The 14,404-nt window shown below is 37.9% G+C and overlaps 1 protein-coding gene across 1 annotated transcript in view; it reads left to right on the top strand.

Annotated features, from left to right (window-relative positions):
• LOC146004755 (uncharacterized) overlaps positions 1–14,404 on the top strand; it is a 393,261-nt gene that overhangs the window by 261,190 nt on the left and 117,667 nt on the right. Inside the window, exons 8-9 of the mRNA XM_083143730.1 lie at positions 146–280; positions 5,277–5,399. Of these exons, the coding sequence (XP_082999856.1) occupies positions 146–280; positions 5,277–5,399 (258 nt within the window). The remainder of the gene's footprint in view (positions 1–145; positions 281–5,276; positions 5,400–14,404) is intronic.

Below are 14,404 nucleotides of genomic sequence, written 5' to 3'. Positions count from 1 at the left end.
CTCGTCGCGTCTACTAAGTCTAATTATTATTTCGTATTGATTTATCATATTGTAGACACATACGTAGAGATAATTGCTCTTACGTCTGTTGATTAACACATATTTTCACTGAAGAGTCAAGTCCTAACCTTTTAAATATTTTTAGGTTATCGTTCAAGGAACGTTACATGCTCGAGCAATGAATTTCAATGCGACGGAGGGAAATGCTTTCCAGATCAACGCCTGTGCAACGCTGTTGTGGACTGTATGGACGAGAGCGATGAAAATCCAGAAATGTGCAGTAAGTAGTTAGTAAATACTAAATTAAGGTTTTGTTTGAAGGGAGACAAGTGCTCCATTAGCCTGTTTAGCATCTTAATATCAACCTCATGTAACTGAAAATCGTGAAGCGATATCTCGTAATTTAACATTCTTTACAAAACTATTTCGTTACATTTGTTGCGGAAAAGCAAAGATGTGTGTAAAATGTTAGCCGGAGAATTAGAATAATGGGTTGGAGTACACAAACACGTATGCACAATCACGTATTCTTCTTTCCCGTGTACTTAAACCCAAACATGTAAACTATGGTTGTGAGGTCTTTAGGCCTGTATTTTTAATCTATTGATAGAATTATCAAAATATGAAAACCGATAAAGTATGGCAAATTTTCAACCATTGTAAGAAATCGTTTTGATTTTCGTGATGCTGAGGCGTACAGATACTCGGAGGTGGACCCACTAGAGTTACGTATATTACGTAAGAATTGAGACTAGTATTACCAACCAAGGGTCTAGACTGTCGGTGGATTTTGGTTGCAATTAGTCTTTAGAATGAGTGTCCACAATATTACGAAGCGTAGGAATATCATTTTGTATAGCTTCTGTGCCATTATAGAATACCAATTGTTTTAATATATTTGTAATGCTAGTTCTGGTGATACGTAGATCTTGCCAAGTACGGAGAGCTGTTCCCGAAGTCGTCAAGCAATTCTTCATGCTATCTATCTATCTACATCACTGGCCTCGGATATTGCTGTCACTGGCGCTTGCGGTCGTACTAATTCTGGGAAGGAACTGACGTGTTCAAGGTGTTAAGATCACGCTGTATATTACCTAAATCGTGATGGATATGAGTAAGGTCCGTTTCGACAGTCAAAAGTATTTTCCAAATTAATGCGTTCACCGGGTTTGGATTACTGACAGGGATCGATGGGTGGACACTTGCTTGAAAGACAGACGATACGGCGTTACATGGTACATCGGACCCTCTACAATCTCCCTCGATAGCCCCATGATAAAGTGTGGAGACAAGCAAGGGCTCTTCAGCCGAAAACAACTCACCTCTCGTTCAGACAGTCTGGAGAGTCTGTCGGGGATGGCCTCGCGGATTCAACCAGCTTCCTCGACAGAATGGCGATGATCGTCCCGGCGATACTCAAGGCTAACCAGGCGCTGGCGATCGGACATCGTGGGTCCTCTGGAGAGGCCGGTCGATTGACTTTGGTCCATCGGCTGGTGAACGGGAATGGGAATGGTCGGCGGCGGTTTACTTGTTAATTTCAGTCGTCGTATCCGACAGTGGATTAGGAATGTTGTGCGTTTCCTACGTCACTGCTGATCTTGCAGAGCAATGTTATTTGTTACGACTGACCAAGTGCCGATGGATGGCTTGGAAATTGTGATTTAGTATGATCTCTCCCTTGTTCTCTCAACAATGTATATGTATGAAGGGTGTCCCGATTCTGACTGAGAGTTTTTAAAGGTGTGTTATTTTGACATGGTAAGGAGTAGCTAGAAATAAAACTTACATTTTAAGGACTAACTCACAAACTTTTACTGTAAGCAGTTACAGCTGAGTATAGCTCCACACAAGCTAGGTTTTGGTGCACGGAGGATATCCAGCCGGTATCTCATTTCACGTGTTCTGTATTTCTGAGGTGTTACAGAAGCAATAGTATTGCGAATACGGTTCTGCAGTTCGTGTAGATCATCTATCTTTTCGAAAGAATACACCATGTCTTTTATTTACCCCTAAAGAAAGATGTCTATAGGGGTAACACCAATATTCTTCAAAGTGTCAGTGGCAAATTAATGTCTTTTCGGCTTACCATGTGGCTTAATTTCGTGCAACAACTGAACCTTTAATAGTTACTTCGTGAAAAGTGAGCCATAGAATTATTAGCTCCCTGCCAGCATCCGGTAATGACCTCCGAGGGCTACGCATGCTTTTTTCTATACCGACGCCATTTTAGTTTGCGCGACACTAGCACCGACATCACTAGTTGTACATGTATACAAATTACCTGACCCAAACTCACAAATCTACTTTTGCTTTTACAATGCTTTGTTAACAAAAAGCTAGGTTTGTTAAAATCTAATTAATATTTAAAAATGTCAGTTACAATCCGGACACCCTGTGTATATATACACATATATATGCATACACACACACAAGCTCAAGCAAGGTAAGTATATATTGAATATAAGTCAATACAGACGACTGACTTGGAAATATAAATACAAATAACTTGTGTATATTCTAAATATCTTTTTTTTGTGTGTAGCCTAAACTAGGGATGGCAAACGGATCCGGATCCGATCGGATCCGGATCCGAAAGTTCTAGATCCGAATCCAAAAATACCTGATCCGGATCCGGGTCCGAAAGTTTCGGGTCTGGATCCGGATCCGGGTCCAAAAGTTTCTGGTCTGGTCCGGATCCGAGAGTTTCGTATCTCAATCATATTATAATATTACCACACCTTAAAAGGTATTATGATCTTCGATTACAAAGAAATTTTTCATTAGTTAGTCCTTCAAGAATTTTTTTCAAGTGTTGTTCCTAAAATAATTTGCTACGCATCGGCTAACACACTCGTGCACAAAAATAATCTTATTTGTTTTACATAAAATGTCAGAGGTGATTTTGTAAATACCATTGAAACGAATATGTATTCATTCGAATGTATTGGAAATGGAAACACACATAAATGTGAGATATTTCATTCTAGGATGAAACCTTTAACACTTTTAACAAGATAGAAATGTTAGTTATACAAAAATTATCCAATTGTTCTACAGTTACAGTTTTAAAAATTAAAATAAAACATTATAATATATGCAGTGTTATATAATTACAAAGTGTAAGACTAACAAGGGAGGTTATCTAAGTGTCCCCCTCCGATTTCCATGAAACTTCGCAGGTGTATAGAAGGCCCAAAGGAAGAAATACGTGTTTTTTTTTGTTTCAGCTAAAAAACTGATCTAGGGGCAACCCCCCCTCAAATGTCAAGATGAAAACAAATTTAAGTGGGCATTTGACCCATGTGTCCCACTCCGATTTCCATGAAACTTGGAAGGTGTATAGAGGGGCCCAAAGGAAGAAATACGTGTTTTTTTGTTTCAGATAAAAAAAAACTGTTTTAGGGTGCAAAACCCACACAAATGTCAAGATGATGACAAATTGAAGTGAGTCTGACCTTTTTTACCCTCCGATTTCCATGAAATTTGGCAGGTGTATAAACGGGTCCAAAAGAAGAAATACGTGTATTTTTGTTTCGGCTAAAAAACTGTTTTAGGGGGCAAACCCCCCTCAAATATCAAAATGAGGACAAATTAAATGGACATTTGAACCCTGTGTCCCGCTCCGATTTCCATGAAACTTGGCAGGTGTATAGAGGGGCCAAAAGGAAGAACTTTCAACTTTCATGGAAATCGGAGGGGGACACAGGGGTCAATTAACACTTCAATTTGTCCTCATCTTGACACTTGAGGGGGGGAGGTTGCCCCTAAAACAGTTTTTTAGCCGAAACAAAAAAAAACACGTATTTCTTTATGCCGCTCTATACACCTGCCAAGTTTCATGGAAATCGGAAGGGGACACAGGGGTCAGATCCCCGCGTCAATTTGTCTTCATCTTGACATTTGAGGGGGGGTTGCCCCCTAAAACAGTTTTTTTAGCCGATAAGAAAAAAACACGTATTTCTTCCTTTGTGTCTCTTTATACACCTGCCAAGTTTAATGGAAATCGGAGGGGGACAAAGGGGTCAGATCCTTACTTCAATTTGTCCTCATCTTGATAATTGAAGTTTTTCTTTCAAATTCAAGCGAAGTTTCCTGTAATGCTCTTCCATTCTGAGAAATTCACTACAGTTATCCGGCATCTCTTGACGCCAAATATATCCATCACTGACTTCTTATATAGTTACTTGCGTGACGTTTAACAACCCGTAATTGATTGTAAAATCTCTAAACCCATAGTTTTTCGTAACTATTAATCAATTAAGAAGTTCATCAAGAATAGAACTGCGAAGAACAGAAATTAGAGAAATAAGGTAATGATACGAAGTAAGAAAAAATCGCAAGAATAAATGTAATCAAATAACGATATTCTTGTTATTGATAGATAACATGTAGGTTAATGCAATAAATTACGTTAAAATATTTAAAAGTTTTGAATCAATCTACTGATACTGGAAGGTGATTGTCCTCTCATTTGAGTGATTGCTTTCGATTTATAGCCTTGACGTTGTCAAAAGTTTGTCTTTCTCCTTTAGGGCTAAGTCAAAGTACAAACGTTATATAACAACAATAATAATAATAATAAAACAATACTACTAATAATGATAATACCGTCTCATAAATTTAAGATCTAGCTCTACACTATACTATATATCATATATTATTTATTTTGCTTAAAATAACCAGATTGTAGTACTGGTGTATCGAATGTCATAATCGTATCACAAAGTATGCAAAATACGTTTCTGGTAAGCAGTTGATCTACGCAATCTCTTGTTTTTCGTTTCGACAACATATATTATTATTTTCAAAAACTACTTAAGCGTAGTATAAGAGAGAGATAGAGGAATCGAAAGAGAGAGAGACAGAGAGAGAGGGAGAGAGACGATCTTCACATGCCGCCATAAATTGCACTAACTGTTCTTGAAACTAACTTTTCCAATTTGCTTTCTCTGTTTGCAATAATAGTAATGTTGTTAATAATAATTTATATATTCTTAATATGTAAGTTCTCTGATAAATATAGAACGCAATAAGTGGCGGCTGAATGTAAAAAAAAACTCTAGGTTTCCTATTTCTGGCTTTGTAGGCACATTAAAAATTATTGTGTTTGATAGTGCACGATTATTAATCTCCTGGTATATCTGTAACTAGATCCGTAATTAATATTTGTGAAAATAATGATGAATCAGATGCACGTATGAACTTGGTGTAGTTATTCATTTCTGTGGCCAAAAGGCAACTTTCTGTACGGGTATTTTCCACTCTATTTGCAGAGAAGCGTCCATGTCCTGATACATCTTTCAGGTGTAAAAACGGAAATTGCATAAATGTCGATTTAACATGCGACTATAATGATGACTGCAAAGATAAAAGTGATGAGATGTATGAAGCATGTGGTAAGTACATGTTTATATTGGTTGACATGGCAGCACCACAATAATGCTATGTCAACACTAGTGATATTTATTGATTATCTTATTTTTTTTATTAATTCCGTTTGTTATATGTACATCCAAGGGCAAAATAATAAGTAGGCAATTTTCCATCACAATTTTCACTCCGTCTATTTTCCACAACGTGATGATCATTAATCGAAATAATATCATCAATAAGTAGAGGGCAATATGTTCTTCCTATCAATAGAATTCCATGCCTTAAAACAACATAGAATGTAGAATAAAAGAGAATTAAAATAGTGATGAACAATTTGCCTACTTTTATCTTTGCTGTTGGATGTACCTAGGTAAAACCTACATTATACATAGTACTGCCATTATCGACGTGTACGGCGCGAGCCTTGCCTTTTTTTTAAAAAAAGACGCTTAAATAAAAGCATTCTTATTCTTTCAAATGCGTTGCTAGAGCAAATACGATCATATCGAATATAAGTATTAGACCTGCTTGTTACGCAAGAAGCAAGAAGATTATGTATCGCTGAGGAAGGAGATGAAGTTATGAATAGTATGGAAGAATAGAAATGCACACCCACACACACATACACACACACACACACACATATATATATATTGTAGAGATATGGAGATTACAAATACGAGAAAACCTTGTCAAGATAATATTTGCGCTTGTTTATTTCCTGGAATTGTCCGACCAGTGGGCGATCCCAAGAATGCGCAAACTGTGTAACTTCCGTGAAGCAATGACTGAAAGGCAAATGCGTGGATCTAAACAAGATCCAGCGTGATCGAAAGGTGTAATAACCTTTCGAAGCCAAAGATTATAAAAGGAAGCTCGCTCCCCGAGCTCGCTCTCAGTTGTCTCATTAGTCGCTTAATTGTCTCATTTGTCTCATCGAACTCTCATTAGTCTCTGATTACACTTGGATTACTCTACTACAGATGACAAGTATTTCATACACAATCATAAGATTTTGATATTAGCACAGAACAACGTAAAGACTCGTATTTAAGAGACATTATTGACATTTTAGAAAACAAAGATCAAGCTAGTAATCCTATGCTAGAAAAACTTTCTTATTCTTATGTACTGAAAAATGGCGTCTTATACAGAACTGATAAAATCAAAACTGGTTGTCGAGATAGACTTTGAATCCCCACGAATTCCGAAATCAAATTTTCGATCTTATTCATGCACATAAAATGAATGGAAGTCACCAAGGCGCACAAAAATCATATAATTTAATGCTTATGCGCTACTTTTTCCCTAATATGAAGAAATTTGTGTATGATAAGGTTCGACATTGCATCCCTTTCCAGATCTCAAAGAAACCCAATACCCTTCAGACATTTCCTTCTGCCCCACTTCCTTTTCAACGAATTCATCTTGACGTCTGTGGACCCCTAGTCTCTACTAAAACGCATAAATACAAATATTTTCTATCAGTCGTTGATAGTTGTACTAGATACGTCATTACAGCTCTTTTGGTTAATCATGATGCAAAAACATAGCAACAGCTCTAGTTGAGAAAGTTTTTCTAGTCCATGGCCTCCCGGAAACTATTTATTTAGATCGTTCAACAGTCAATTCAAGCTTACTTTTACGGGAGTTAGCTAATATTACAGGCGTACAACTAAAATATGTAGACACTTGTGCACATTTCACGAATGGGCTAGTTGAGAGTTCATTTAGCTATTTAAAGAAAGGCATGAGAGTTTTTGTGTTGGAGAAGAAGGTTTCGTGGTGTGATTATTTAGCTAGTGCCACGTTCAGCCTTAATATCACAATCCATTCTGGGTTACTCCAGAGTGCAAATTTTACTTTGTTTGGCTACAACCCAAGGATCCTAGCAGACGCAGTCCTACCTTCGAACCCTGACAATATATCCCAGACAAACGTACAAAGGCCTGAACTCCTGACATCCATACGTAAGACCGCTCATGACAACTTACACTAACGTTTCGAACAACAGAAACAGTACACAGACCGCACTTCTAGGCAAATACAGTACTCACCAGGCCAACATGTGTGGATCCTAGATGCCACTCCGATTCCCGGCGTATCAAAAGCTTTTGCGTCCTCCTATAAGTACAAAGGAACTATTCTTCGAAAAGTTAACGAGAATTCCTATGAAGTTACTTTCATCGACGGCAGAAACAAAGATAGAAACGATACAATTACGGTTTCTAGGCTCAAAGCCCGCTACGACTAGTGCCATGAAAAACCCCACTAACATATACACTAACATTCATTAACACTCCACTTCGTTACCACTCTCTTTAGCCTCCTCGCTACATTCATTGCACATGCTAACATCCCACGATCCAGCATTTTCCCACGCTTATCCCCCCCTCTCTTCTTCACTTCCCGTGCTCGCACTGCACTTCTGCATCAGAACGAACTCATTTTTATTTTAACAAGCCCAGGATTACAGAATGCTATCCCAATCGTCGGAACATTTATAATAAATCCCTCGCCTAATAATTAATTTCTCAGGATATTTTAATGTTATTTTTTAATTTGCGATTATACGCATAGTAATAGTCAGAACATGTCACTTAGCTGATATGACTCATAAGTACTTAGCGCGTTTATGGTTCTAACTAGCAAACAATTTTTTTCCCATTTGCTGGTACGTATACGCTCAAATGAAGAAAAAGAGAACAAAGAAATAAAGAAAGAAAGAAGCTAAGATAGAACAAGATGAACGATTTATAGAACAAATGAACTGCGTAGAACTTGCTGAACTTTTGGCTTTTGGCCATAGCAATTTTTTTTTATTTACGCTCAGGTGTAAAGCGAAGTGCTTCTTTGAAAGCTGCAATGCACTAAATATGTTCACAAAACATATAATAAATATAGGCAAATGTTCCCACTCTCTCGTTTAATTTTATAGTTCAATTATTCATAGCATACAACAAGGTATAGCTCATATCCCATGAAATTAAAACCTACTCTCTTTTTCCATGAATTTTATATAAATCTATTACTTATTCTTTTTCACTTATTTTTCAATTTTTTTTTTTGGTTAGCAGCGAATCGAAGGCGCTTAATCCTTTGCCCACAATACATGTAAAATTCTTGCAATTATTTTCTATACGAAAATAATACGATTATATCTCGTAATCACTTAGTTCGTTCTATTATCACTGAACTCCCCTTTCTTTTCTCATTTCATTCTCGGCTAGTCCGGCTATTTCACCTCCTCCCCCCTCGTTGCCCCCCGGCGAAATTTCCCCCTATAAACCTGTCATTCATAAACAGGTCATCCTAAAACCTCTGCGTAATATAAGTAACCCCGCCCCTTCGCCGTCACTTCGATCAGATACTACCTCCCCTCCCCCTCGAAATTCTTCCCCAGTTTCATTTTGAAGTCCTTTTTCTTTTGACTTTATCACCCGCCACCATTTATTATAATTCTGCTCCACTACCTTTACATTTTCCTATTTTTTTCCCCTTTGCGCTTGTTTCATTCTCATCGCCACGATTGCTGCCGGATCATTCACCATGAGGATTTGCTGCCTGTGCTTCCGAGAGAGAGATCTTGGTTCTTTGAAGTGAACGGATAACGATCTTGTGGACTTCCCGCACAGAAGGACCCAATCCCGTCTGGACCGATCGGCTGACTTTTCCATCATCCAGGCCGCGTCGCAGTACTGAAACGTTTTACTAACAACCACCTCCGACAGTCTCCCGTTGCGGCGCACAGATACATCCTACGCTGGAGATACCCCCACCCCCCTTCGTCTCAATGCCGTTCCACTGACGTCACGGAGAACTACCTCGGCGAAGCCCCTCCCACTCAGCGCGTGTTGACATTGCTTGCCTGGCATCACGTGTTACGCATGGTTACTTTCTTCGGCCGCAAGCGTGTTCCAATGTTCGGCCTCGCTCAAATGACGTGAAGATCACACAATTCGTATGCGAGCATGTCGTATACATCGCCAGGTTTGTGACCACGGATGCTGATGTATCTTTTAGTGGATTTACATTTTCAAGCCCTGTGTGAGAAACGCTGATACGATTCTTCGTTATGTTATTGTCGTCCGCTGTCGAGTACGCTCCGCCTATGGCGACTTGCAGTCTCAGGCGTTGCCATAGTGACGATTGCTCAATGATCCGCCCAACCTTATGCGTGCTTTTCAGTGTGTACTTTGAACTATGCAAACAATAAACATACCCACGTGTGTTGTGCGACGTTCTTTCGGTGTGTGATGACCTGTGTTTTTCCAGCTGTTATCGTGTTGTCGTGTTTTATTCAAAACTAGTTATGTGTCAATACTAAAAGATTTTTTCTTTTATATGCCTCAAGACTTCGTTTGTTAGTGCTCCTAATCTTTGAGTACACAAGAGGCTTTGACCTACAGCTAAAAAAATTTTCTACGTGTTTTTTTTCTTTTGATGAATCTTTTGATGATATGAATATTTTTGTGATATCAATATTTTGGTGATATCAATATTTTGGTAATATCAATATTTTGATGATATGAATATTTTGGTGATATCAATATTTTGGTGATGTGAATATTTTGGTGAATAGTTTGGGGTATTAGTATTCTACGGGTTTTGGAATTTTAATAAAAGCTGATTTTAAATCTAACTTCCTCCGGACGTGATTGGTCGACCATCAAAGAGTGGATCGATTAACTTAACAAGGGGAATGTAGAGATATGGAGATTGCAAATACGAGAAAACCTTGTCAAGATAATATTTATGCTTGTTTATTTCCTGGAATTGTCCGACCAGCGGGCGATCCCAAGAATGCGCTAACTTTGTAACTTCCGTGAAGCAATGACTGAAAGGCAAATGCGTGGATCTAACAAGATCCAGCGTGTTCGAAAGATGTAATAACCTTTCGAAGCCAAAGATTATAAAAGGAAGCTTGCTCCCCGAGCTCGCTCTCATTAGTCGCTCAATTGTCTCATTTGACTCTCAATTGTCTCATTAGTCTCTGATTACACTTGGATTACTCTACGACACATTACCACTTACTAAACTACGACGACGGTACACGAAGTTACGGCTGTATAAGCATGCAGCCAGTCGCACGGGATTGCACGGATCAGTGATCCAAGGGTCACCGTTTCGAACCTTGGCATCAGTCACAATTCGGTCTGCAAGAAGCGTCTGGAGAAGAACATCATTCGCCTATCAGGTATGAACAAGCGTAAATAACTTTTAAATTCAACCTTCCATATCTCTTCCCTCTTAATCGGAGCAGGTTCAACTGACAAGTATAATTAAGCTCTACCTAAAATGTATTATTGAAGCATCCCTGTGATCCCAGGTAAGACGGGATTACAACAATATATACATATAAAAGCTTGTAATGAAAATATAATGAAAGAATAAGAACTTGTGAAATAAGAAAAATTATTGTGTAAATAACTAAATTAGTGCGTTCAAAATGATATCTCATTAATACAGTGAAACGTATAATATAATCAATTTACTGTCTCCATTGGTGGGCTTACTTTCTGGTTTCATTTCTAACAAGAACCCTACCCTGAAGATGTCTTAGCCATGCTAAAATGATTTGCACCCTAGAGAGTTATATATATTACTGGCGCTCACAACGTGGGTCACACATACTCTAATAGACGTTGCATAAATAAGTGCGACCAACGTTGTGGTTAGAGAATTAGGAATCAAACAGTGAACCGAGAAAAAGTAGTTGAAAATGAAAGAATAGTATAAAGTTGAGAATGAGAACGCTGGAGCTATAATGAAGGAAGTTGGAGAGGAAAAGGAAACTTTCAGACAGGAAGGAAACAAGGAAGAAATTATCCTTTGTAACACATGTAAGGAGATGAAGCATTGGATATGCGAAAGAATGTGAAAAATGAAATACATAGGGTCAAGTGAAAGAGGAGAAGGTTCCATATGTAAGAGTTCTAAGAAGGAAAGGCTAAAGGAATAGGAAGAGAAAATGAAGGAAAACAAAAAAGGACAGAAGAAATTAACTTGATGGAAATGTTCCAAAACTGTCAATGCAGATACATGAAAATAACAGAGAAATAAAAGAGAATAACAGAGAATTAAAAGAGAAGTTTGATGAGAATAATAGGAGATTAGAAGAAAAATTTGAAAAACGTTCAAAGTAATAAAAACCCGATAGATATGATAGAAAAGCGAAGATGCGAAAGTAAAAAATGTATGCAAGAATAGCTAACGCGTGCGAAGAAATGAGGACGTTGGTGGAGAAGAAGATAGATGAGGCAAAGTTGACGGTGGATCATAGAAGTCTAGAGATGAATAGTAGAATAGAGCAAGAAGTGTCGAGACTTAGAAAAGAAAAGGCACGAGAACTTCAAGAAGTTGAGGAGAGAACTCTGATTGTGGAAAGGGAAATTATTGAAAACGAACTGAAGGCATCTGCGATTAAAACGGATAACAAGGAAAAGGAAACAGACAGAAAATTAAACGAAACAGTCTGCACGATAGATAAGACAGAGAAGAAAATGGAATAAGTAGAAAGAAAGCCAGGAAAGCTCGAGTGACGAATCGACACGGAGGACGAATAGAACTACAAGAGATACAGAGAAACAGGACGGCACAAGAGAAGGAAATGGAAGAGTAGCGAAGATTGAAGCAATAATGAAAGACGGCTAGATATATTGGACAATGAATTTTAAAGAGATGAGAACTATAGGGCCAGGATCCCTAGGCCACAAGAACTGCAGTATTCACCTAAATTCAATCGGAACTTATCTGATAAATGTCCTAGTAAGTTCTTAAGGGAACGTCAGACACATGAGAATACCTGAAGGAATGATTCTGGACGTTACAGAAGTATGTTTCGAGTAGTCTGCAGCCGGATGGTATCAACTTAATCAGCACAAATTCAGAACATTTAAAGAATTTAGCCGAAAATTCGTGAATTAATACTGCATTGAGGACATAAAAAAAAATCACCTAGAAGCTTTATGGAAGATACATGTAGATTGGTCCAAAGTAGACAGCTTAGAAGAACATGCTTTAGAGACCCTCAGAAGTTTTAAAAACCTGAAAGAAGGATGCAGCAAACTGGTTAAAATGGTTGACCAAACATCACCTTTGAAAATACAGAGAGCTATAGCAGCAGTCAAGGTAAAGGTAGTTTATGATTTGATTGAAAATTAAGAACAGAAGACGTGCTAAGGAAAACTCAGAATTCATGGAACGATAAGGTAGGAAGATTCTATGGAAAGAGGCAACATTCAGAGGAAGAGGGCCGTTCTGAAACCAAAGTTCCGGACACAGGAATTTGATGTAAAAAGAATAGCAGTAAGAAACCAAAGAACAAATATAGAAAGAAGAGACGTTGGAAGAAATAATGAAACATACGAAAGATAAAGTGACTCTGCGGAAGAAAGGGAGAGAAATGACGATGGATATCGTCTAGTTTCGAGAAACTACAGAGTGCGAAATAATTTCCGAAGATATGAAAGAGGAAGAAATCAGCGATGGAGGAACTGATATGAACACAATAAAAGGGAATACAGTGGAAATATGTATGATGAAGAAGTTGAAAGAAGAAATGAACTTCCCGACGTGGAAATAGATGAAGCGATACAATTACCAAAAAATCACTGCAACAACGGAAGAAGATCTCAAGAGGGAATGAGAGGAGACGAAACCCAAGAAATGTAGAGTAGAAGGTCAAACATGTAATGCTCTTTCAGCATCTCCTAGGTTTGGGAGCGAAAAAGGAAGAAAATGCACGACAGGGAGAAATTGTAAATAGATATGTAAATAGTGAAAGAAAAAGTCTAAAGTTATATTTAATAGTAGAGCCCAATCTCAATGATCTAAAGCCAGGGAAAACTTTTTATGTAAAAGCAAAAATTATAGATTTGGAATTAAAGTGCCTTATAGATTGTGGTGGTGTGGTAGAAGTGATGAGCTACGAATGCTGGAAGATAAAAAAAGAAAGATGCTCGTCTAGATGCATCAGAACAGGATAAAATAAGATTGGTCATGACAACAGGAAAATAAAAATATAAAATTAAAGAACAGTTGGTGTAATGATGAACCTCGAAGGGTTGAATTTTCCTGTTAGATTCCTTGTAGTGAAATGCTTAAGAAGCGATATGATATTACAGTCCAGCAGAATTAACTTGAGAGAAATGGCCGCTCTGTGAGTGATTCCATTGCGTTCGAATTGGCTAGAGCGGGAGACTTCACGCAGTAAATGGCCAATGGAAACTCTAATGGGCGCGCGAAATGTTACCAACTGTTGAAAGGAATCACGTGCAGTGACTGGTGAAGCAAGCGATGATGACCTCGGGTGTTTTCAAATTACGGATTAGAGGTAAAGAATATACTGTTTATCCATTTATTGTGTAAGATAGAACACTTATGATGCTTATAATTTTCTTAGCATGTCCTCTTAATACAGTGATATTTCCGTTAAACAATGTGATTATTTTTCAAATCTCCAATCTCCCGTTGTCAGCTGATTGCCCGTGATTCGCGTGAGAGTCAAGCGTTCGCTGTAGGTTGGTACTCCTGTTAATTGTGCGGGACTGTAGGAATACCATTTGTATAAAAATATGATGGTCATATTTATATTAAAGATAGGAGATTGAATTTGGAGTCATTGGAAGAAGAAAGTATAGATGTCCCCATGGAAACAAAAAGCAGTAAAATGGAAAAAGAAAAATGTATTGGCAATCTCAATTTAGCGTAGCGACAGATGAAGGCGGTGTCAAATGATATGTATGAATATATTAAAAGTGAAATGAAGAAAGAGGATCATAAATATATCATCCGTTGTAGGTATAAAAAGTAAGGTTGATGAATGCGAAGATATCTCCAAAGAAGAGAGAGAAGAATTAGAAGTTTTATTGAAACACAGGACTATATTTAGTCAAAAACCAGGACTCATAAGAGCATGTTCGTAAAAAATAGAAGTAGACAGAAAGACCTATAGTATCCGATACCGTTCACAAAAAGAAATCTGTAGAGGAAGAACTTCAGAATTGGTTAAGTTGGGGAAATATGG

This window comes from Lepisma saccharinum, chromosome 22 (genome assembly GCF_977018435.1).
Source record: "Lepisma saccharinum chromosome 22, izLepSacc3.1, whole genome shotgun sequence".
NCBI lineage: Eukaryota > Metazoa > Arthropoda > Insecta > Zygentoma > Lepismatidae > Lepisma > Lepisma saccharinum.
The sequence above is the reverse complement of the archived record's forward strand: the minus strand, read 5'-3'. Positions and strand labels throughout refer to the sequence as shown.